Source organism: Mus pahari, chromosome 5, assembly GCF_900095145.1.
Source record: "Mus pahari chromosome 5, PAHARI_EIJ_v1.1, whole genome shotgun sequence".
NCBI lineage: Eukaryota > Metazoa > Chordata > Mammalia > Rodentia > Muridae > Mus > Mus pahari.
Window position 1 is genome coordinate 153,847,890 of NC_034594.1, and position 25,800 is coordinate 153,873,689.

Here is a 25,800-nt window from a genome sequence, read left to right on the forward strand (position 1 = left end):
TTCCCTGCACTTCTTATAGGCAGGAAAACGCGTGGGTCGAAGGTTTTGTGGCTGGGTTGGGATCCCCGTAGCTCCATTAGAAGTCTCGCCTGGTTGCAGGAGGTGACTGTTTCATGTTTCATCCTCTCCTGCTAGGAGTTTTAGCTAGGGTCACCCTCACAGATTCCTGGGAGTTTCCATTGCCTAGATTTCTAGCTTGTCGCAGAGATTACCACCCTCCCACCACACTGATTCTAGTTCCCTCTCCCAGTTCCCTCCCTCCATATACCCCAGATGTCTGTTTTAGGTCCTTCTCAGTTAGAGTCAAGCATCCTTCGGGGGCCCTGCTTGTTACTTAGCTTCTTTGGGTCTATAGGTTGTAGCATGAGTATTCTGTACTTTGTAACTAATATCTACTTATAAGTGGGTACATACTATGCTTGTCCTTTGGGGTCTGGGTTACCTCACTCAGGATGATATTTTCTAGTTCCATCCATTTGCCTGCAAATTTTATGATGTTCTTGTTTTTAATGGTTGAATGGTGTTCAGTTGTGTAGATGTACATTTTTTTTCCATTCTTGTTTTTTTGTTGTTGTTGTTTGTTTGGGTTTTTTGTTTGTTTTTGTATTTTCGTTTGTTTGTTTTTTGAGACAGGGTTTCTCTGTATAGCCCTGGCTGTCTTGGAACTCGCTCTGTAGACCAGGCTGGCCTCGAACTCAGAAATCTGCCTGCCTCTGCCTCCAGAGTCCTGGGATTAAAGGCATGCGCCACCATGCCCAGTTTTTTTCCATTCTTTAGTTGAAGGACATCTAGGTTGTTTCCAGTTTCTGGCTACTACAAATAAAGCTGCTATGACCATAGCTGAGCAAGTGTCCTTTTGGGATGGAAGGACATCTTTTAGGTATATGCCCAGGGGTGGTATAGCTGGGTCTTGAGGTAGAACTATTCCCAGTTTTCTGAGAAATTGCTAAATTGATTTCCAAACTGGTTGTACAAGTGTGAAAGATATTGTTTTCATGATTTCTTTCTTAGTCCATGTATTGTTTATAGATAGGAAGTTACTAGTTTCCATGTCTTCATTTTGTATCCTGATACTTTGCTGAAGGGATGTATCAGGTGTAGAGTTTCCTGCTGGAATCTTTGGGGTCTTTGCTGTACATCACCATAGCATCTATAAATAAGGACTTTTGTTTTGCTTCCCTTAGTCTCCTTCCAGTGTCTTATGGTTCTAGCTTAGACCTCGAGCACTGTATTGAATAGGTAAAAATTGGGCAACCTTGTCTTGTTCCTGATTTTGGTAGAAATGCTTTGGATTTTTTTTTCCCTTTAGGACGATGGTGTCTGTGGGCTTGATATAAATCTGCCTTATTAAGTTTAATTGTGACCTTTGTGTTCCTAGCCTCTCTAGGACTTTTATCATAAAGGATTGTCAGATTTTCACAAAGACTCTTCTGTAATGAGATGATGAATTTTTATGATGATATTTTTTTTTGCTTATTTGATGGACTATAATTATTAGGCATGCCACACTGTCCCTGTGTCTCCAGAATGGAGCCAACTCGATCTCAGGGATGATAAATACTTTCTGATGTGTTCTTGAATCTGGCTTACAAGTATTTTATTGAGAATCTATGTTTATAAGGGATATCATTCTGTAGTTTCCTTTATTGTTTAATCTAGGTATGGTTTTGCTGTCAAGGCAATGGTGGCATCATAAAAAAAAAAAAGTTTAGGAATGTTCCTTCCATTTTATCTTGTGGAATAATTTGAGGACTGTTAGCATTAGTTCTTCATTGAGTGTCTGGTAGTGTCTGCACAGAATCTTTCTGGCCCTGGGCCTTCTTTTCTGTTGGGAGATGCTTAATTACTGCTTCTTAATATGAGGGGGTTAAAAATGATTGTTTCTCTATGTGAAAAATATTTTGGCTCAAATAATATATGAGTTTTACTTTCAGACATTTGCAGTATAAATGGAATGAGAAGCAGAAACTGTGTTACGTTCTTCAGGCAAACACCAGCTTTGTTTATGGCTATGAGTACTTGGGTTGTGCGCCAAGGTTGGTCATCACTCCCCTCACAGAACGATGCTGGCTCTCTCTCTCTGAGGCACTCTACTTCAACATGGGAGGCTGCACTGCTGGGCCTGCGGGTACCGGGAAAACTGAGACTGTTAAGGACTTAGCGAAAGTAAGTAGCTCCTGCATCCAGCATCTCTCATGTTAATCACATCCTAAGTCTACACTATTCCTGCGGTTAAAATGTGATTGGTATTTACCAATACATTCATTAAGTAATACACCCTATCAACTAAATTTCAAATGCCTAATATGGAAAAGGACTTGGGATTTCACTAAGCCAATTGTCTGAATTTACTCAGAAGACTACTGTAGGAGCTAACTGTTTGTAGTGTGGGAGGAGGGGAGAAATAGTTTCTCATTCTGGTCTGTTTTCCTTTCTAGACCTGGTATATAACTCATTTTTATACTATTTTTTTTCTCAAAAACATAATAGAAATATTGTTTTACACTGGCAGTCTAAATTTTTATGAAGTCTTTATTTTGTGGAGAACTATATTAAAACAGTATTTTTGTTTCCCAGAGCTTTGGTAAACATTGTGTGGTCTTCAACTGTTTTGAAGATTTGGATTATAAGGTAAAGCTCAAGCATATATACTAAAAAAAAATGTGCATGTAAAGTAATTCATTGAGGAATGAAAAAACTAAGAAAAATATAAAATATGCATTGATAAGACTATAAATGCTATTAGTTCTTTTAATGAGTAAAAAACAGAAGCCTAGAACCTAGTTGAAAGTTAAAACATCTTAATTTTTCTTTAAATGGTTCAACTGAATCCCTTAAAGCCATAATTCTCAATTTTTATGAAAGTGGAATTCTTTTTAAACAAAATCTTACATACCAAAGCATGAAATATGTGTGTATGTATATATATATGTATATGTGTACATATATATGTGTATATATATATATATATATATGTATAAGAATATATCATTATTACAAATTTAAGTTTTTACCCTGAACATTTATTTACTGAAAGGTTAATTACTAATGTCAAAGAAGCTACAATGATAAATACCAAAAACAATTATAAAAATAATAATGATAATTTTCTGAGACATGTCTAATAAAATATTGAAATATTTTTATTGAAGCTTGATATTCCCCTATGTACCTCTTACAAATTTAACTCAGTTTGCAAGCACTATAGTTTGGAGGTTTTGTTTCCTGGAGCTGAACTCAGCTTTCTCATGGTAAGCAAGTGCTGCTAAACTGAGCCACATCCCCACAGACCCAACTCTGTGACTTCTTTTACATGTTGATTAGAGCTCCAAGCATCTTGTGGTGAAATAAGATCTGACTGTCACATCCCCTTGGAAGGGATGTATTGCTCTTGCCTTTAGCATCTTTCACAGCCATAGACATTTTTGTTTGGACCAATCACATATTTGCCTTTTCAGTATCAGCCAGAGCAGTTCCTTTGCCAGGCTGTAGGGTAAAAGCTCCCCTCTAGCCTCAGTGGGGATTGTTACAGAATTAGGATTCACAATGGCTTGTGATGATAGAAAAAATCTGACCCTGACATCTAAACATCGCTGTCTGTGCAATCAGGAGCCGTGGCAATCAGCTGCGGCTGTGTTGTTTTCTCCAAGGACCAGTGCAGTGCTCAAGATATCTGGGGTGGGGTTAACTGCAGAGTCCTTTTCCTGCAAGCCCAGCTGGGATAGCAAGGAAGAGTCCAACAGGTGCCAACAGAGAGTCAAAGTGTCCTATCTTCCATCACCTTATCTACAGCAAAATGAACATCAGAAGGAGTGATTACAATAAGATCTTTAAAATGTTACCATCAACACTAATAGGGCTTTTAAGAGGCTGCAACTGTGTTTCAATAACACCTGTTTACAAACCCTCCACGGTGTACCCCCTTACCCTACCCCCACCTCCCCAGCCCTTCAACCCCCATCATTTGCCTCACCTGTAGCCCAAGGTAAGCCACAAGGAGCCTGCCTGCTCCAGAAAAGGGCATTTGCCTTCTGGCACTGACCATGTGCTGCAAAAAATGATCATGAAGACCTCATCTGGGATGCAGCTCTGCCACCTAAATGGCTTTGTGCAGTTGTCAGCTGCACGGGCAGTGACCCTGGAGCACAGGAATTTGCTATTTGTGTTTAAGCTTTCAAAAAGGAACCGAGCAGTGAACTCCTCTGGAGTCTGAGCAACTACTAAACTTTCTATGGAGCAAAAAATGCAAAAGATGTTTCTTTGGTTTGGGTAAGATGAGAAGAACACATACAATTTAGTATGCAGGTGGAAATCATCCCCTGTATAGTTTCTGTAATCAATTCTTTTCTTCTTTTTAAGATCATTGGGAAATTATTCTTTGGATTGGTGCAGTCAGGGGCTTGGTGCTGCTTTGATGAATTCAACCGAATCAGTATAGAAGTCCTCTCGGTCATTGCCTCGCAGATCCTGGCGATCAAGATTGCCAAAAGCAGCTATTCTGTCAGGTATTCATTTACATGTAATTAGTGTCGAGTGCTTTTGTTAAGTAAGTGCTGGGTTCTAGTTGCGGTTTTGTTTTGGTTATTTAGCACATAGCAAAATGAATGATGATCACCTTCCCTGAATGTTTCCCCTAGGAGGAGGGAGGAAAATATATGTCTCCAGGATGAAAAATATGTTTCCTCTGGGAAACAGTGTGTGTGTGTGTGTGTGTGTGTGTGTGTGTGTGTGTGTGTGTGTGATCTCAATGCCAATTTAAAAGTATTCACCCTACTTTAACACTTTGAAGCTGCCAGGAGCCACCAGAAGTAGACACAGCTATATTCTAGTTACCATTTTTTTTTCTATCTTCGACTCTCACTCATTGTAGCATATTACACTTCAGGATATAGAATAAGAATTAAGGATATTTTCTTTAATTCTTCATGGATTTTTTTCTTTAATTCTGAACCCATTTAAAACCAGAAATACTGGAAACATTCCTGAGCCTCCCGTCCCACCATTCTAGACTGGGGTGCTTTCTGAAAAACCACACAAAATATTTATGTTATGGTTACTGGTGTTTATTAATAACAATAATTAAGTTTTCTATTCAGATACATTCAAGAGCTTGAATGACTTGATTTATGGATAAAAATGGATCTTTTTAAAAATTAGATATTTATTTACATTTCTAATGTTATCCCTTTTCGAGGTTTCCCCTCTGAAAATCCCTATCCTTTCCCCATGACTCCTGCTCCCCAACCCACCCATTCCTGCTTCCCTGTCCTGGCATTCCTCTACACTGGGACATCAAGCCTTCTCAGAACCCAGGGCCTCTCCTCCCATTGATGTCTAGCAAGCCCATCCTCTGCTACATATGCAGCTGGAGCTATGAGTCCCTCCATGTGTTTTCTTTAATTGGTGGTTTAGTCCCAGGGAACTCTGGGGGTACTAGTTAGTTCATATTGTTGTTCCTCCTATGGGACTGCAAACCCCTTCAACTCCTTGGGTACTTTCTCTAGCTCCTTCATTGGGGACCCCGTGCTTAGTCCAATGGGTGGTTGTGAGCGTCCTCTTCTGTATTTGTCAGAAGGCACTGGCAGAGCCTCTCAGGAGACAGCTATATCAGGGTCCTGTCAGCAAGCTCTTGTTGGCATCTGCAATAGTGTCTGGGTTCAGTGGTTGTTTATGGGATGGATCCCCAGGTGGAGCAGTCTATGGATGGTCATTCCTTCTGTCTCTGCTCCACACTTTGTCTCTGTAACTCCTTCCAAGGGTATTTTATTCCCCCTTCTAAGAGGGATAGTGGTATCCACACTTTGGTCTTCCTTTGTCCCGAGTTTCATGTGTTTTGTGAATTGTATCTTGGATATTCAGAGCTTCTGGGCTAATATCCACTTATCAGTGAGTGTATATCATGTGTGTTCTTTTGTGGCTGGGTTACCTCACTCAGAATGATATTCTCCAGATCCATCCATTTGCCTAAGAATTTCATAAATTCATTGTTTTTAATAGCTGAGTAGTACTCCATTGTGTAAATGCACCACATTTTCTGTATCAATTCATCTGTTGAGGGACATCTGGGTTCTTTCCAGCTTCTGGCTATTATAAATAAGGCTGCTATGAACATAGTGGGGCATGTGTCCTTATTACCTTCTTCTGGGTATATGCCCAGGAATGGTATTGCTGGGTCCTCAGGTTGCAATCCCTCCAGCAATGGAGGAGTGTTCCTCTTTCTCTACATCCTCGCCAGCATCTTCTGTCACCTGAGTTTTTGGTCTTAGCCATTCTGACTGGTGTGAGGTGGAATCTCAGGGTTGTTTTGATTTGCATTTCCCTGATGACTAAGGATGCTGAACATTTTTTTAGGTGCTTCTCAGCCTTTTGGTATTCCTCAGTTGAGAATTCTTTGTTTAGCTCTGTATCCCATTTTTAATAGGGTTACTTGGTTTTCTGGGGTCCAACTTTTTGAGTTCTTCATATATATTGGATATAAACCCCATGTCAGATTTAGGATTGGTAAAGATCTTTTCCTAATCGGTTGGTTGTTGTTTTGTCTTATTGACAGCGTCCTTTGCCTTTCAGAAGCTTTGCAATTTTATGAGATCCCATTTGTTGATTCTTTTTTTTTAAAGATTTATTTATTTATTATATGTAAGTACACTGTAGCTGTCTTCAGACACTCCAGAAGAGGGAGTCAGATCTTAAGGATGGTTGTGAGCCANCATGTGGTTGCTGGGATTTGAACTCTGGACCTTTAAGAGCAGTCGGGTGCTCTTACCCGCTGAGCCATCTTACCAGCCCCCATTTGTTGATTCTTGATCTTCCAGCACAAGACATTGGTGTTCTGTTCAGGAATTTTTCCTCTGTGCCCATATCTTTGAGGCTCTTCCCCACTTTCTCCTCTATAAGTTTCAGTGTCACTGGTTTTATGTGGAGTTCCTTGATCCACTTAAACTTGAGCTTTATACAAGGAGATAAGTATGGATTAATCCGCATTCTTCTACATGCTAATCTCCAGTTGCACCAGCACCATTTGTTGAAAATGCTGTCTTTTTTCTACTGGATGGTTTTAGCTCCTTTGTCAAAGATCAAGTGACCATAGGTGTGTGGGTTCAACAATTGGATCTTTAGTAGTGTGATATGTCTAACACATGCCACGAGATGCTCACTTGTGGCTTTACTCGGATGGGATTCATAAGGTTCCAGGGCTTACAGACCTGTAGGTAGAGATGGGGGTACAGTGAGGCACATTTTACCGCCCTTCTCTGCGTCTTAAACTCTGCAGAGAGTTACATCCAGGGACTGTCCTGGTTTTATCCTGGTTCTTCTGCCTCTCATACTTTAACTACCCTCTTCGGTAAGAAATGGCTCCAGAAACTCTTGCCAGTGTCTTTGCAACTGTTGTCAATGACAGTAGATTGGTGTCTTTGGCAGAACATCTGCCTCACAGTTCCCCAAACAATTTTTTTTTAATCTTTGAGATTTTATCTTCTATTGTTTTATGGTTGTTTTGCCTACATATGTGTCTGTGCACCACAGCCATTGAATACCCTCAAACTGAAGTTACAGACCACTGTGAGCCACCATGGGCTGGGACTCTGTGCTGAGCCATCTCTCCCAATATGTTTTAACTAGAAGAAGGGAGGCTGAAAATGGGCTGTGTTCCCAGCTGGAGCTCTATGCTATGCCCACTGTTCTGGTGAGGCTTCCAGGCCCAGCTCAGTGAGGGAGGTCTTCCTAGGGTCTCTTCTCTGTGTGAACTGATTCATCTGCGGATCCCTTCCAGCGTCCACTTCCAAAATCTTGTCAGACAACTTTAGACACGATCCCAGCAGATCTCAACTTTGGCTCCAAATAAGTTTCTTCTTCCTCCTCCTCTTCTCTCCGCATTGTTGTTTTAAGTATGTTTTGTTTGGATTTAAATGCAATACAGCCTTAAGAAAATCTCCTGATTCACTGGAGTTGTCATACCCTTGGGCCTAGAGGAATGACTTTAGTGATGGACGCTTTACTGCTTTTTAGGTTCGTACTGGATGGTAGAGAAATACGGATCAATATGTCATGTGCAGTGCTTATCACCATAAATCCTGGGTAAGTATTAGAGTCTCATAGGAGGAGACACGGACTAAAACCCCTTTCTCTAGTCTTACCTGTGGGTGTGGTTGTCATACTTTGTTCATGCTCCACGTCTTTCTTTTAAAATGTGGGTATAGAACGAGAAAAGGATCTGGTAGGCATTAGGGTAAAGGGAGGAAGTGGGATCAGAGTACAATGTATGGAATTCTCAAAGAATTGGATTTTTAAAACTTCAGTTGCAGGTTGCCATTAATTCATATGGCCATATGGTCATCTCTCCTGCTTCTCCCCAAACCTGATCCTGAACCCCTCCTTTCCCTCCCACCCCCTCTCCCACCCAGNTCTCTCCCTCCATCTGCCTCCTATAACTATTTTATTCCCTCTTCTAAGTGATATTCAAGCTTCCTTACTTGGGCTTTCCTTCTTGTTTCCCTTCTTTGGGTCTGTCTTGTACTTTATGGCTAATAGTCCTTACAAGTAAGTACATTCCATACGTTTCTTTTTTAATTCCTTTGCATTACTTCAGCCCTTTGGGTTACCTCACTCAGGATGATATTCTCAAGTTCTATCCATTTGCCTGAAAAATTCATGATGTCTTTGCTTTTAATAGCTGAACAGTAAGTACTTCATTTTGTAGACGTACCACATTTTCTTTATCCATTCTTCAGTTGAGGAACATCTGGGTTGTTGCTAGTTCTGGTTATTAAGAGTAAAGCTACTATGAACATAGTTGAGCAAGTGTCTTTAAGGGATGGTGAAACATCTTTTGGGTATATGTCCAGGAATGGTGTAGCTAGGTCTCGAGGTAGAACTATTTCCAGTTTTCTGAGAAGCCCCCAAATTAATTTCCAAAGTGATTCTACAAGTTTGTACTCCCAAAGCAATGGAGGAGTGTTCCCTTTACTCCACACCCTCCTTGCCAGTATGTGCTGTCACTTGAGTTTTTGATCTTGGCCATTCTAACTAGGCTGGCCTCGAACTCAGAAATCCACCTGCCTCTGCCTCCCAAGTGCTGGGATTAAAGGCGTGTGCCACCACGCCCAGCATTGAACATTCTTTAAGTGCTTCTCAGCCATTCAAGATTCCACTATTGAGAAGTTTCCATTTAGCTCTGTACCACATTTTTAAATTGGGTTATTTGTATTGTTGGTTTTTAATTTCTCAAGTTCTTTATAAATTTTGTATATTAGCTATCTATTTGATGTAAGGTTGGTGAAGATTGTCTCCCAATCTGTAGGCTTCCATTTTGTCCTATTGGCAGTCTCCTTTACCTTACAGAAGCTTTTCAGTTTCATGAGGCCCTATTTATCAATTGTTGATCTTAGAGCCTGAGCCATTGGTGTTGAGTTCAGGAAGTTGTCTCCTGTACCAGTGAGTTCAAGGCTATTCCCCACTCTCTGTTCTATTAGATTTAGTGTATCCAGTTTTATGTTGACGTCTTTTATCCACTTGGACTTTTGTGCCAGGTGAGAGGTATGAATCTATTTGCATTCTTCTATATGCAGACATTCAGTTAGACCAGCACCATTTGTTGAAGATGTTTTCTTTTTTTCCATTATATATCTTTGCCTTTTTGTCAAAAATCAAGTGTCCATAGCTGTGTGGGTTTATTTGAGGGTCTTCCGTTCTATCCCATTGATCAGTGTGTCTGTTTTTGTACCAGTACCATGCAGTTTTTATCACTGTTGCTCTGTAGTATAGCTTGAGGTCAGAGATAGTGATGTCTCCAGATGTTCTTTTATTGTTCGGGATTGTTTTTGCTATCCTGGGTTGTTTTGTTTTGTTTTGTTTTTCCACAGGAAGTTGAGAATTGTTCTTTCAAGGTCAGTAAAAAATTGTGTTGGAATATTGATGGAAATTGCATTGAATCTGCACATTGCTTTTGTTAAACCGGCCATTTTCAATATGTTAATCCTACCGATCCATGAGGGAGATATTTCCATCTTCTGATACCTTCCCCAGTTTCTTTCTTCAGAGACTTGAAGTTCTTGACATATAGGTCTTCCACTTGCTTGATTAGAGTTACACCAAGATACTTTATACTATTCATGGCTAATGTAAAGGGTGTTTTTCCCTAATTTCTTTCTCAGCCTGGTTTTTATTTGTATAAATGAGGGCTACAAATTTCTTTGAGTTAATTTTGTATCCAGCTACTTTGCTGAAGGTGTTTATCAGCTGTGGGAGTTCTCTGGTTAAATTTTTGAGGTTTCTTATGTATATTATCATATCATCCACAAATGGTAAGTATGTTGACTTCTTCCTTTCCAATTTGTATCCCCTTGCTTTCCTTTAGTTGTCTTATTGCTCTGGCTAGAACTTCAAGTACTATATTATTCAATATAGATAGGGAGAGAGTGAGCATCCTTGTCTTGTCCCTGATTTTAGTGGAATTGCTTTAAGTTTCTCTCCATTTAGTTTGATGTTGGCTGTATATTGCTTTATTATGTTTAGGCATGTGCCTTGTATCTCTGATCTCTCCAATACTTTTAACATGAAAGGGCGTTGGATTTTGTCAAAGGCTTTTTCAGCCTCTAATGAGATGATCATGTGATTTTTTTCTTTCAGCTTGTTTATATGGTGGATTATGTTGATGGATTTTTGTATATTGAACCATCCCTGCATCCCTAGGATGAAGCCTACTTGATCATTGTAGATGATGTTTTTGATGTGTTCCTGGATTTGATTTGCGAGTATTTTATTGTGTTTTGGCATTGATATTCATCAGAGAAATTTGTCTAAAATTTTCTTTGTTGAATTCTTGTGTGGTTTACATATCATAGAATGAGTTTGGCAGTGTTCCTTCTGTTTCTATTTTGTGGAATAGTATTGTCTTTTTGTTAGTTTGGCTAAAGGTTTGTCTATCTTCTTGATTTTCTCAAAGAACTAGCTCTTGCTTTCATTGATTCTTGTATCATTTTCTTTGTCTCTGATTGATTTCAGCCCTGATTTTGCTTATTTCCTGCCTTCTACTCCTCTTCAGTGTGCTTGCTTCATTTTTTCTTTTTTCTAGAGCTTTCAGGTGTACTTTTAAATTGCTGGTATGAGAACTTTCTAATTTCTTTATGGAGGCACTTAGTGCTGTGAGCTTTCCTCTTAGCACTACTTTCATTGTGTTTCATAAATTTGGGTATATTATACCTTCATTTTTGTTGAATTCTAGAAAGTCTTTAATTTCTTCTCTGACCCAGAAATCATTGAGTAGAAAGTTGTTCAGTTCCCATGAGTGTGTAGGCTTTCTGGTGTTATTGAAGTCACCTTTTTTTTTTTTTTTTAAAGAAATCCATTAGTGGTCTTATAAGATACAAGGCATTATTTCAATTTTCTTGTATCTGTTGAGGCTTACTTTGTGACTGACTATATCAACAATTTTGGAAAAGGATTCATGAGGTACTGAGAAGAAGGTATATTCTTTTGTGATTGGGTGAAATATTCTGTAGATGTTTGTTAGATCCATTTGACTCATAATGTATATTAGTTTCAGTTTTTCTGTTCAGTTTTGGTCTGAATGACCTGTCAATTGGTGAACGTGGGGTGTTGAAGTCTCCCATTATTAATGTATGGGGTTCAATGTGTAATTTAAGCTTTAGCAATGTTTATTTTACAAAGTGGGTGCTCTTGTGTTTGAGGCATAGATGTTCAGAATTAAGAGATCATCTTGGAAGATTTTTCCTTTGATGAATATGAAGTGTCCTTCGCTGTTGCTTTTGATTAATTTTGGTTGAAAGTCTATTTTATTGGATATTGTAATGGCTATTCCAGCTTGCTTCTTGGGTCCATTTGCTTGGAAACTTTTTTCCATCCATTTTCTCTGAGGTAATATCTGTCTTTATTGCTGAGGTGTGTTTTTTGTATGTAGCAGAATGATGGATCCTGTTTTCACATCCAGTCTGTGTCCTTTTTTTTAAATTAGATATTTTCTTTATTTACATTTCAAATGTTATCCCCTTTCCAGGTTTCCCCTCTGAAAACTCCCCCCATTGTCTCCTCCCATCCCTGCTCACCAGCCCACCCACTCCTGCTTCCTGGCCCTGGCATTCCCCTACACTGGGGCATAGAACCTTCACAAGACCAATGGCCTCTCCTCCCATTGATGCCAGGTAAGGCCATCCTCTGCTACATATGCAGCTGGAGCCATGAGTCCCACCCTGTGTACTCTTTGGTTGGTGGTTTAGTCCCTGGGAGCTCTGAGGGTACTGGTTACTTCCAATTGTTGTTCCTCCTATGGGGCTGCAAACCCCTTCAACTCCTTGGGTACCTTCTCTAGCTCCTTCATTGGGGACCCTGTGCTTAGTCCAATGGATGGCTGTGAGTGTCCACTTCTGTATTTGTCAAGCACTGACAGAGCCTCTCAGGAGACAGCTATATCAGTGTTCTGTCAGCAAGCATTTGTTGGCATCCACAATAGTATCTGGGTTTGGTGGTTGTATATGGGATGGATCCCCAGGTGGGGCAGTCTCTGGATGGTCATTACTCTGTCTCTGCTCCACACTTTGTCTCTGTAACTCCTCCCAAGGGTATTTTATTTTATTCCCCCTTCTAAGAAGGATAGTGGTATCCACACTTTGGTCTTCCTTCGTCCCGAGTTTCATGTGTTTTGTGAATTGTATCTTGGATATTCAGAGCTTCTGGGCTAATATCCACTTATCAGTGAGTGTATATCATGTGTGTTCTTTTGTGGCTGGGTTACCTCACTAAGGATGATATCCTCCAGATNCATCCATTTGCCTAAGAATTTCATAAATTCATTGTTTTTAATAGCTGAGTAGTACTCCATTGTGTAAATGNACCACANTTTCTGTANCCATTCCTCTGTTGAGGGACATCTGGGTTCTTTCCAGCTTCTGGCTATTATAAATAAGNCTGCTATGAACATAGTGGAGCATGTGTCCTTGTTACCAATTGGAAGATCTTCTGGGTATATGCCCAGGAGAGATATTGCTGGATCCTCCGGTAGTACTATGTCCAATTTTCTGAGGAACCGCCAGATTGGTTTCCAGAGTGGTTGTACAAGCTTGCAATCCCACCAGCAATGGAGGAGTGTTCCTCTTTCTCCACATCCTCACTAGCATGTACTGTCGCCTGAGTTTTTGATCTTAACCATTCTGACTGGTGTGAGGTGGAATCTCAGGGTTGTTTTGATTTGCATTTCCCTGATGACTAAGGATGCTGAACATTTTTTTAGGTGCTTCTCAGCCTTTTGGTATTCCTCAGTTGAGAATTCTTTGTTTAGCTCTGTACCCCATTTTTAATAGGGTTATTTGGTTTTCTGGAGTCTAACTTCTTAAGTTCTTTGTATATATTGGATCTTAGCCCTCTATTGGATAGCCCAAGTCTTTTTATTGGGGAATTGAATCCATTGATGTTGAGAGATATTGATGACCAGTGATTATTAATTCCTGTTTTTTGGATGTTGGTGGTGGTAGTTTGTGTGTGTGTTTGTGTGTGCTTCCCTTGTTTTTACTAGTGTGGAATTATTTATTTCCTGTGTTTTCTTGGATGTAGTTGTCTTCCTTGGGTTGGAGTTTTCCTTCTAGTATTTTTCGTAGCACTGGATTTATGTTTTCTTCATATATGGTGACTGAGAGTTTTGCTGGGTATAGTAGTCTAGGTTGGCATTTGTGGTTTTTTTAGAGGTTGCAAGATAACTGTTTAGACCCTTCTAGCTTTTAGAGTCTCTGTTGAGAAGTTGGGTATAATTCATGCATTCTTTAGGAAAGTTTTCTTCTATGATTTTCTTGCAAATATTTTCTGGGCCTTAGAGCTGGGACTCTTCACCTTCTCCTCTCCTGTCCCTGTTATTGTTAGGTTAGGTCTTCACCTTCTTCTGTCCCTGTTATTGTTAGGTTAGGTCTTCACCTTCTTCTGTCCCTGTTATTGTTAGNGGTTAGGTCTTCACCTTCTTCTGTCCCTGTTATTGTTAGGTTAGGTCTTCACCTTCTTCTGTCCCTGTTATTGTTAGGTTAGGTCTTCACCTTCTCCTGTCCCTGTTATTGTTAGGTTAGGTCTTCACCTTCTTCTTTCCCTATTATTGTTAGGTTAGGTCTTTTCATGGTTCACCAGATTTCCTGGATGATTTGTGTCAGGAAGTTTTTAGATTTAACTTTTTCTTTGATGTATCAATTTCTTCTATTGTATCTTCTATGCCTAAGATTCTCTCTTCCATCTACTGTATTCTGTTGGTGATGCTTGCATCTGTTGTTCCTGTTTTCTTCCCTAGGTTTTCCATCTCCAGGATTCCCTCAGTTTGTATTTTCTTTATTGCTTCTTACTCGAAGTTTCTGTTCTTAAACAGTTTGATTCACTTCCTTCACCTGGTTGATTGTATTTTCCTGTTTCTTTAAGGGATTTTCAGGCCTCTTTCATTTTTATAAGATTGAATGAAGGTCATTTTCTTGTACTTTGATTGTGTTAGCATAGTCAGAGCTTGCTGTGGAAGAGTAGTTTTGCTCTGAAGGTGTTATATTGCCCTGGCTTTTGTTGTTTGTATTCTTTCAAGGGCCTTTAGCCATCTGAATGGTTTGGGGCCCTGGATGTTCCTGTTGTAGTAGGTACTGGGAAGGGGGTTCTGGTGTGTCTGGCCTTTGATGGATATTCTTTGGCTGTATGGTTCCTGATAAGCAAGTCTGAAGTGGGTAGAGAGGTGACAGAAGTATGGAGGTCCATTGGGGATACCAGACTGCTCAGGGCAGCTCAGGTACCCCAAAAGTCTCAACAGGGAAGGAGAAGAGAAGCTAACCTGTGTGGCTTGGGATCCGCGGGTCTCATGAAGGTGGGGAGAATGGAGATCCCCCTGGGGTAGCAGACTGTTCAGGGTACCTGGGGGTACCCCAGAATGCTTCTAGCAATCTTGCCACCTCTTCTTCCATTGTAATCCCCAAGCCTCCAGGTATGGAGTGTTATACTGATGTCTACTTATGGCCAAGTGTTCTTCAGTCTCTCGCTCTTTGAAGCTAGACCAGTTGTATCTGTGTCCATCACCATGTTCTCTTAAGATGTTTTTCTGATGAAGGTCCAAGTGCACTAATCTATAAGGATAAGTCATGAGAAGTCAGTTTAATAGTGTTCATTGTAATTTCAAGAGGTTTTCCTGGATCTGTCACCTGTCCAGCCACAGGTTCTTGGCTCTCATAATGGTGCCAAGTATGAGTTCCATCTCTTGGAGCTGGCACAGATGCCCCTTTTTGTGAATAGATACATCTCTGCCCTGTGCACATGGGTAATGTTGCACTAAGCCTCTGACTTAAGGCTCAGTTCGTCAGACATGAATAGGGCCACAGTAGCCCAAGGAGTCAGAAAGAGCTGAGCTGCGCCATAGAATGAGATACAGGGTGTATTTTAGCCCAGCATGCTTATGGGATGAAAGGTAAAGCCTCAATATAAATTAATTTTCATGTAAGGGTCACACAAAAAGCCAATAGAGTTATTGGGGGCCAAAGCAATATAGTTTTGAATTTGAAAAACTACAAAGCATGGTAGGATTTTTATTATTGTTGCTGTTTCCTTTCCCTCTTTAGATCTACAGGTCGGGTTGAACTCCCAGATAACTTAAAATATCTGTTCCGCTTAGTGTCGATCATGGTGCCCCACTATAAAATGATCACTGAAGTAACTCTGTTTTCGTATGGCTTCAAATCTTCACAATCACTGTCTGGAAAGATAGTTAACCTTTACGATTTAGCTGACAAGCAGCTCTCAAAACAGGTGAGGAACTGCCTCTCTCCAAAGACTTAAGGCTGGTTACGGAAATGAGACTCAAAGGCATATCTGCTATTGGCCAGGAATCAGCAAGACCAGGCCCACCATGAGATGGGAATTACTGTGTTTACTGTAGCTAGGCATCCAGGGTCCTCTGCCTCGCCTCCACGGTCAAGGGACAGTGATGCCATCTGTGTTCTTTCAGACCACGTATGCTCCCTCTGCGTGTGGATAGCATCCTCTACACCAGCGCTCTCCAACTCTTTGTGCACCTCAGTAATTTGTAGAACTTGTGAAAGCACAGGTCTGTGCCTGATCCTCGGTGTGATTCTGTGCGTCAGTTCACCGCTGAGCACTGCTTTAGTACACTCCATTCCTGGTACTGCTGACTTGAGTCCCACACCTTTTTGAGAATGGTTCTGGGATTTGAGTATTTGTTTCGAGCCCAAAATGGTTTGGACAGCTAACAGCATTCTCTCCAAAGTCATCCTTTCCCTAAAATTATTCTCATAGTTCCTCTTCCCAGGTCCCAGACACTTTTACACTTAATACCCTTCCTCTCAAAAGGAGACTTCTCTCCTGTGGTCCTCAGAACTGGAGAGACTGAAACAGTGGGGAGGTCTGAGTCCAAGAGGTCAAGGCCAGGCGGGGTAACATAGTAAAACTCTGGGGAAAGGGAGGGATGGAGGAAGGACAAGAACATAGGGCAAAGGGACTTTCTTGGCATTGACTTGGAAGAGAAATAATAACACTAGAGGTAGAATTAAGGTTTCTGGATTTGTGCAGATAACGCCTTTTCTAGAATAGATGGCTGTAAGCCCAGCAGTGGTGTTGTATACTTTTAACCCCAGTACTCAGGAGGCAGAGGCAAGTGGATTGTTGTCAGCTTGAGGCCAGCCTGAGCTACATAGTGAGTTCCAGGATATCCAGGGTTACACAAAGAGACCCTGTCTCAAAAAAGCAGGAAAAAAAAAAAGAATACCTGATTATTAATTATGCATGTAATTGTTGTAAATGATTCGATTTTTCTTTGAAAATGGTTAGTAACTCAAATATTTTTATACCGTATTTTAGGAACATTATGATTTTGGCTTGAGGACCTTGAAGACAGTTCTAATAATGACAGAAAAGAAGATACTGGAGCATAAATGGTCAGTTGAATTTTGAATTTAGTGTGAAGTCTGGAGACCTTACATACCACTGGGCTGGTAATTTTTAGAATTTTAATTAAGGGTGACAAGCTAAAATGGGAAGCTGCTGAAGCACCTCAGAAGGATAGATTGACAGGGTCCTGTGGTATCGAAAAGACAGAACTGAACGAGATCAGCACCTTAGAATAATAAAAAGGGGGGAAATGCTTACAAGCTGGGTATTTAGTGCTCAAAGAGCAGTCTTCTAACCTGTTCATGCTTGCTCTCTCCAACTGCTACAGTGGCAGCAGTGAGCACCTCTCAGAGTTAGATGAGTCCCTCATCCTCATCGAGGCCATCCGAGAAGCCAGTTTGTCGAAGTTCCTTCCCGAAGATGTCTTACCTTTTGAAAAGATCATAGAAGATGTTTTTCCTAGAATAACGGTTTCAAAAATAAATCACCTTACCTTGGAGGTAATGAGACCCTGGGAAACAGTACCAGGTCACATGGAGGTAGAATCTGTGTGGGTTTAAATCCAGTGGCTCTTTCTGAAATACTCTACTCATGGGGAGTAGATCACAGGATTTGATGATAAAAGCTCTTTGCAGGCATGTTCACTCCCCCCACCCAGGGGAGTGGAAGGAGCTTTAAGCACACTATGACTGATGAAAAAACAAATGATAGTGGGGTGCTGTGTGTTGAGTTCTCCTTAAGTGATGGCGCTGGGTTTCCCTGTAATAGCAGGGATGACTCCCTATTCTTAGGAGAATTTAACTTTTTTGTCCATGTATGTTTACTGCATTCTTGGGTGTTTCCACAAGGCTTCCCAAGTTGCTCCCCTAAGATGTGTGTGATTGCACAGGCAAAGCCAGTGTTGAGCTGGCATTGCCTTAAGTACCAACTCAAGATTATTTTGACAAAAGCTGGCTCTGCCATCTGGCATCCAGGTCACCCTTCCACCACAGCCTGTGCTTCCTGCTCCCACGACTTCCTGTCTCCCAGCCGTCCAGACTCTGACCTGACTTGAGAGGGAGTTTGGTTTGGTTTGGTTTGTCTCTTAGTTATCTCAGGAAGTTCAATATAAGCAGCTTTATAATAGCTGCTTTTAATACATCAGTAGGATATGTAATCAACATGACAGAACATTCACAGGTTACATACTAAGTGTTAGCACATATGAAGCACGTGGTGAACGTGACCATAGATAATGTGGGAAGGATCACAAGAATTTCTCTTGAAAACCATTCAAAGAGGATATATGATTATAATTGTTCCATCATGGCCTGAAAATAAGTTTCTCTTAATCACTGTGGGTCTCCTAAGAATGGCCTTGTTCAACTTGACAAACGCTTGCATTTCACTCCTGTTTTAGAATGGATTAGTGTGGAGTTGATTCTCTCAAGTTCATGCTTTTAATATTGTTCCGGTTACCTATTTTCCTACAGTGGGCTTTCTTCCCCTTAGACCATCTAGCCATCTGATCCAACATGTTATTATTTTCTTAATGAACCAGCCTTTAATTTGATCCACCTTCTGCTTCCAAATGCCTTGCTATCTCTTTTAAAGTTTGAAATATTTTTCAGACATCTTCTGTGCCTTCCATCTTTTGGAGTAAGTTTTATTTTTTTAGTTCATTTAGTTTTCTTTTTTACTAATGAAAATTTGTAAGACTAGAATTTCCTCCAAGCACATGCTTTTCCCGTGTTTGTCGGGGTGGCAGACAGCGTGGCTTTGGTCCCTTGTTCTGTTCATGTGAGGTCACTTACTGCATGCGTAGCAGCATCCTACATGTCCAGCGCGAATCTCAACAGGTCCCAGTGGGACATCTTTTGAAGGTGCTGTTGGGTCTCATTTGCTAGAATTTTATTCAGGGCTTTTTCAGCCATATTCCTCAAGTAAGGAATTTGGAAGAGTTCTTTCCCTTCACAGTTTTAAAAGAAGCATTTGAGAACAATTAGTGTTAGTTCTTTAAACGCTTGATAGACTTCAGCGGTGGACCATCTGGTCCCTGGCTTTGCTTTAATGGAAAACATTTTATTACTGATTCAATCTCATCCTTTATTTTTATGGGTTTCCTTGGGCATCTAATTTTTCCTTACTCAGTCATGGTAAGTTGTATATGATTAGAAATTTGCAGGAACTAACCAGTACCCCCGGGGTTTGTGTTTCTAGCTGCATATGTAGCAGAAGATGACCTAATCGGCCATCAGTGGGAATAGAGGCTCCTTGGTCTTCCAAACTCTATATGACCTAGCACAAGGCAAGGCCTGGGCCAAGTAGTGGGAGTGGGTGGGTAGGGGAACAGAGGTGGGGGGAGGGGTATGGGAAACTTTCGGGATAGCATTTGAAATGTAAATAAAGAAAATAATAATGATAAAAAAAGAAATTTGTTCTGTTTTTTTTATTTGTTTCTTCTGTTTTTCTTATTTGTTGTCATGCAGTTGCTTATAATTTTATCTAATGGTTCTTTTTATGGTTGTATCTATCATAATGTCCCCGTTTTGGTCTCTATTTTTATTTATATGAGTTTTCTCATTTCTTCATCTAGCTAAAGTTTTTGTTGTTGTCATTTTACTTTATAGCTAAATTGATAAAGCGCTTGCCTTGTCTGTTTTATCTGGTGTAAATCAAACTATTCCTCTTATCTTTTGAACTCCACTTTTAAGTTTTCTTCTCTCCCTCTTCCTCTCTTCCCCCATTTCTTTTTAATTCCCTTTAAGGACTGTCACATAATAGTCCTGAGTAACTTTAAAGCAAGATTATAGATTTATTCAGAAGCGATCTAAAGTAAGAACCCTGTTAAGATGTAAGCCAGAAGAGATGAGTTGTCCAGACATCTGTGGATGGCTGTAACTGTGTGACTCCTTGTGTATCCCGCTGACTCTCACTCTGTCTGGATGATTTCTTCCCCAGACCCAGATCAACATGCTAGGGACTGAACTGCTCGAGGTTGGGAGTCTTAGGTGACAGTCTCATCCAGCCCTGTTTGTGAGGTTCTTTTAAACACTCAGTGGTTACCTCTTTGGTCTTGCCTAGGAGCTGTGTAGGCCTGTTCCATGTCTTCTTTGTCTGCTCCGTGGCTGGGAGACAGGGTTACCGATGTCTCCACCTGCTGATAAACCCTCCTTCAGAAGGAAACACAGTTCCCTCAGACTTTCTGTTTTGTTGTTGTTTTATGGTTTAGGGTTTTTTTTTTTCTGTTTTGGATATTTTAAGGAAGTAAATCATACTTATAATCATATCAGTTATATTATCTTAGAACATTCTGATTGAAACATTAATCATTACAAAATCAAAAACTCCTGTAGTGGTGATTAGATTCACAAAGACATACAGAGCCCTTTTATATTTTATTTTAATGTAGGGTAAATGAATATTTGTAGCTACTCTTTAAGATATAATTTTAATTAAAATGTAAGTACACCAGCACTTTCCCCATCCCTTCTCTCCCCTCCTTTGTCCCACCTCACTCCCCTTAGGCTGCCGGCTTCTTTGATTATTCTTGTTACTGATATATGCATTGACATGTAAACACAGCATGCTGGGCCCACTTTTGTTGTTTGTGCATATGATTTTGTATATTAGTAAATATGAAAGTGAGGATTCTTAGTTTGAGGGGAAGATTTATGAATTTGCGACCAAAGGTCTATGAAGATAAAAATTTCTGTGTATTGCACATTTCTGGTGAGAGGGAAAAAAAACAGTGGTTTTCATTATTCTCAAAGACAGAAGTTGATGAACTTAAAAAAATAAAGAGATACTCTTGTAAACTACAATAATTAGTAAGTAGCTAAGAGGTTCTAATGAATGACAATTTAAGGGTTTGGGCGAGGTGCATGGCATAGCAGTAAACCATTGGGCTAGTTTGTGCAAGACCCTGGGTTCTGTCTCCAAGCCTGCAATAGGTAAATAAATGGATGGATACATAGATGATAGATACTCAGGTTGTAATGCACTCTAAATTAATATATTCATATCCCTTCAGAAAGCAATATCTACTGCAACAGGACAATTAGGCTTTCAACATTGGCCATCTCAGAAAGAAAAGATCATACAGTTTTATCAACAGCTTCAGGTGAGTACAGGAGGCCCAGAGGCAGGTTCCTCATCCAGGTTTCAGTCCATGAGATCAAATTGGAGAACACAGGAAGAGCAGGAGAGAGCAGCTATGATCCAGTGGCATATTAAGGGTTTTCCTAGACTTTGCATCTCACCTTAGTTAGACATTGAATGGATATTTTTACTTAGTTAGATATGGAATTGATATTTTTACTTTTATTCAATAATATGTACTTGTCAGAGCCCTACAAATGTAGTCTAAACTACCCTGTATCCTGTGCTACCCCATCTTGAAACTCCCTGTTCTGCCTGGACATGAATGCCTGTTGTGTATTTTCACTAGAATGTGCATACCCCTGGTTCCTTGCAAGATGTTTTGTCTCTTTAAATACTTTCAGCCATTTGAGTTTTATGTGAATTGCCAGATTATAGAATGTAGTCATTTTTCATGTGGTTGTTTATCTTTTTCTTAGAAAATATTATGTGGGTTTTTTTTTTACTGTGTATTTTACACCATAATGATTTAGCAGCTGTGTGCATTATGGGTAAATTTTCTAAGCCTCAGAGTTTTAGAAGTGTCGCACTGTTCAAGCTGTATTAAAGATAATTTTAATTCAGTAAGCTCTACTCCTTTATAGTTTGAGCTTTTTGCACCCTAGCTTTAAAAACATCTTTTCAGCTATCTCTGTGAAGATATTTTCTATGAATTTCCTCAAAAACTTAAATATTTTAAATAATGCATTTTTCCTTTTTTTTTTTTTTAGTTGACTGAAGTTTCTTTTTTAAAGTAGCATATATTTTTTTTCCAAAAGAATAGTCAGTTTCCCATGGTGTTTCTTCACTGGCCTGCTACTTCTACAGCACAACAAGTCTGCATGTCGGTCGACAAGATTGACTTAGCAGTTTATCGGAGCCCCTTGCTCCATCTCTATGTCTGTAGCACGCTGATTTTCATATCACTGTGGCTCATGAAGTTATCCTGTCCCAAGTTGATATTGATAGAGGAACTAGTCTCTGAGGTCAGTAGCCGGAGCCAGACTAACAGCCTTTGTTCCTCCCTAAGACGTAATCCCAGAGCAGCGACACAGGGACTAAGTAACTACAGGACATGGGCAATGTGTGACAAGAGCCTTGAGTTTGGTGCACCCAGCCCCTGGTCTTAAAAGAATACCGTCATCAAAAATATCCAACCTTTGTTTCTGAAGGAGACTTTTTAAATATACATTCTGGGTACCAAAGTTGTACTAAACTGGGGTATAGCTCAGTGGTAGAGTGAGTGAGTGCGTGTTTAATACATGAGACCCTACAGTCAATATCCAGAATTTTTACCCCCAAATCTGTTTTACGTCCTTGAAAACCTAAGCTGGCAATGGCTCTTCTCTGATGCCATGCAAGAATATTAACCCATAAAGCACTTCCCACAAGAATACACACCTTTCCTTTACATGCTGTCTTAGCTTCTGGTGAATATCCCCAAGAGTACAATACTGTATTGACCACTAATTAATCCTGCTGACAGGACCCATAACCCAGATAGATTCATTTTACCTTGTATGGAGCCTAAGACTTCTATCATGAGAACACTGAACAGCAGGACAAGACTGCCCTGGGCATCGGCCCCCGTCATGAATATTCTACCTGATGTTCTAGGTCCAAATGGGTACACAAATCCCATAGCCCACCCAAGTCCACCTTAGAGAGCCAGGTGGGACCCCTTCCACTTGATCTTTGAAGTGTTGATCCAGGTGGGCACAGGTTTCTACACCACCCCATAAGGAGGGGCCAGTGCAGGTCAGTGAGCCATGAGACAAGACAATTCCTGGGCCTGGTTTCTATGCAGGAAATACAGACCTAAAGGTGCACAGGTTCGCTCACTTGGAAAGTGAGGTCTCTTGTTCATTTGAGGGAGAGGGTTGTTTGCTTGATTGATTTTTACGGTTGTAATCTTTCTTAAGTGTGAACCGTGTCAAGTTCAAGGTGAGGACTGGTAAAGGTGACAGGGCCCCAGTGTTGGTCTCAGTCAGTTCTAACACACTCACTTCTGCTCTTTGGAATGACCATTATGGATGATTGATTGGTCCAGCTTCATCTTTTAGCTATTCATCAGAAGATGTCAGTCGTCTGGACCATGATTGACTGTGGAAATGGAGAGTGAGCCCTAGAATTCGTGGGCACATGGGCAGTCTAGTCCTTGTGTTGTTGTTCCTCCTCCTCCTCCTCCTCCTCCTCCTCCTCCCTCCTCCCCATCTCCCCTCCTCTTTCCCCTCTTCTTCCTCTTCCTCTTCTCTCCTCCTCCTCCTCCTCCTCCTCCCCTCCTCCACTTTCTCCCCTCTCCTCCTCCTCTTCTGTTGTTTTTTTTTCTGTGTTTGCGTGGTTCTGAGGGTTGAACTGAGGATTGTAGGCAAGCATTTTAACCACAGACTACCCCCTGCCATTTCCTCCGCTTGGAAGATCCTTAAGTACATCATAGGTGCCCCCTCCCCCAAGTAACAGAGCTAAAACCAAGAAAATAGCTTGTAAGCTATGAATGAAAAAAAGCTCAGTATTGTGCTTTGAGCAATCGGTGCTACAAAAGCATTAAGTTTGGAAAGAAAGACAGGTAAGGTTATTCTGAGTTGGGAAACATACCAGTCATTCACTGGGTTGCAAGCAGTTAGTGAAAGCAGAGACGGAGGGAAGGCAGCCATTTGGAGAGAACTGAGAAGCCTGGTCACACTTAAAGCCAAGTTGACAAGACTCAAGGGAAAGCAAAGGAGAGCGCGGCAAGAACGGCTGAGGGAAAGAAAAAGAAAAAAGGAAGAGGAAAATCACTGTGGTTCAGAAAGCCACAGTGGGACGGTGGGACCGCAACAGGAAGTGCTCAGCACCAGGAATTGGAAGGGTTTCTTGGGTAATGAGATGTCCTTAGTTCAGCCTTAGCCTGCACAGCAAAGGCAGAGGCGGGGCAGGGACAGTGGACAGTCATGAAAGCCTGGACAGGCACAAACACGGGTGTGTGTGTGTGTGTGTGTGTGTGTGTGTGTGTGTGTGTGTGTGTAGAACTTTAAGCAGTTGCTCAGCACGCTGATCTGTGCCTTCCCTTCAGGTTTGTGTTGGCGTGATTCTAGTGGGCCCAACAGGCGGAGGAAAGACGACAGTCAGGAAAATTTTAGAGAAAGCATTGATAACACTTCCAGTTGCTTCTACCTTACTCGTGAAAGAGAGGCAATGTGATTCAAAGGTGACTATGTACTAAATAAGACATTTTCCATCTGTGCAGACTATGTGCTTCACTATGAATAGCTATTCTTTCTGTGTATTTTAACTACTTATTCAAGTTAGGGCTAAAAGTTTTGTAGTAAGAAATCTTTGTAGTAAGTGAGAATTTTGAAATTTAGATAACAAACTTGTGATAAGGGGTATAAAATGTAATTGTTGATTGTGTATTTTACATTTGGCTACTTTATTGAATTGATTTACTAAGTTCCAATTGCTTCCTATTAAATCACCTTCAAGTAAAAATAATTATACCTCTTTTCCAATATTTATATGATTTTATTCTGTTATTAAATTAATTAAAACCCTCTAAGATAGTGTCAACTATAGTTCTTATTCCTTATTTTACCTGAGATGCATATTTCAATATGTTATCTTTATCCCTAATAATTTATTCTTTTTTGTAAAATTTTTTTCTAGAAAAATTCTCATAGCATTAAGTTTCTATTCCCCAAACCTTTGCATTTTTGGTGACTGGAAGTTATATAATGATTGTTAGAGGTTGGAAGGGGACTGGAGAGATGGCTCTGCAGTTAAGAGTCCTGGCTGCCCCTCCAAAGATCCCCCCCTCCCCAGCACCCACATGGCAGCTCACACCTGTCTGTAGCTACTGTTCCACAGGATCTGATGCCCTCTTCTGGCTTCTATAGCACAAGCATGCATACAGTACACAGGCACACATGCAGGCAGAACACCCATGCACATAAAATAAAATTTAAATTTAAAACTAAAATAATTGTTAGTCTTTGTCTCTTAGCTAGTTGGTGTAATACGCTGTGTTTTGACAAATGTATTACTGTTAAAAACATATTAATTGTCCATGGATTCTCAGGAATCTATGTACATGTTTTAATGCAATTTAAAATAAAATACTCTACTAAGTCATGTGAACTTCAGTTATTTGAAGATTTCACTGTTGGTAGTGTACCACGACATCTTAGAATGTTAGCTTCATATTATATGAATTTTTTTCTGTTAGTATAAAATTTTGTCTTCAGAACTGTTCATGTTGTACTTTCTAATTCTTGTCATTGTCTATAAATTCCTCTCCTAACCAGTCCTCAATGAGTTCTTAAGCAGTAATTGTTGTTGATGAGAAATAAACTATTATAGAGCAAGACCAGGTGGGATCACTTCAGGAATCACATTCACCATTAAATCAGTGTAGTACATACATAATAGGACAAGAGAAAAAAGCCGCATGATCATATCAAGTTACACAAAAGGAATTGGGATGGTGTTTCATTTTCCTATGTGATTAAAAAAAAAAAAAAAAGAAAAGTCAGAACACCAGGATAGCAGAATGTTTAGGGAAACCACAGCTCACTCGTTCTCCCATGGGACAAACCGGAAACTTTTAATACAACCAGGAATGAGATAAGTCTGTCTGCAGCACTACAGTTAAACATGACACCAGACATGATTGAAGGCCTGTACAGAAGACACCACAGGTGGCTCCTCAAGAATAAAAGGCAAAATGTGCTGCAGGGTGACTCAGAGAGTCAAGAGCCTGGCCAGCCACATCCTGAGCATCTTAGCTCAGTCCTCAGGACCTCAGGGTGAAGAGAGAAGTGATTCACACAAGCTACTCTGACCTTG

General features: G+C 40.4%; 1 protein-coding gene across 1 annotated transcript in view; it reads left to right on the top strand.

Moving 5' to 3' along the window:
- Dnah14 (dynein axonemal heavy chain 14) overlaps positions 1 to 25,800 on the top strand; it is a 218,934-nt gene that overhangs the window by 67,177 nt on the left and 125,957 nt on the right. Inside the window, exons 27-35 of the mRNA XM_029538709.1 lie at positions 1,935 to 2,166; positions 2,578 to 2,631; positions 4,360 to 4,505; positions 8,008 to 8,076; positions 15,576 to 15,762; positions 16,831 to 16,907; positions 17,189 to 17,360; positions 20,873 to 20,962; positions 24,032 to 24,166. Of these exons, the coding sequence (XP_029394569.1) occupies positions 1,935 to 2,166; positions 2,578 to 2,631; positions 4,360 to 4,505; positions 8,008 to 8,076; positions 15,576 to 15,762; positions 16,831 to 16,907; positions 17,189 to 17,360; positions 20,873 to 20,962; positions 24,032 to 24,166 (1,162 nt within the window). The remainder of the gene's footprint in view (positions 1 to 1,934; positions 2,167 to 2,577; positions 2,632 to 4,359; positions 4,506 to 8,007; positions 8,077 to 15,575; positions 15,763 to 16,830; positions 16,908 to 17,188; positions 17,361 to 20,872; positions 20,963 to 24,031; positions 24,167 to 25,800) is intronic.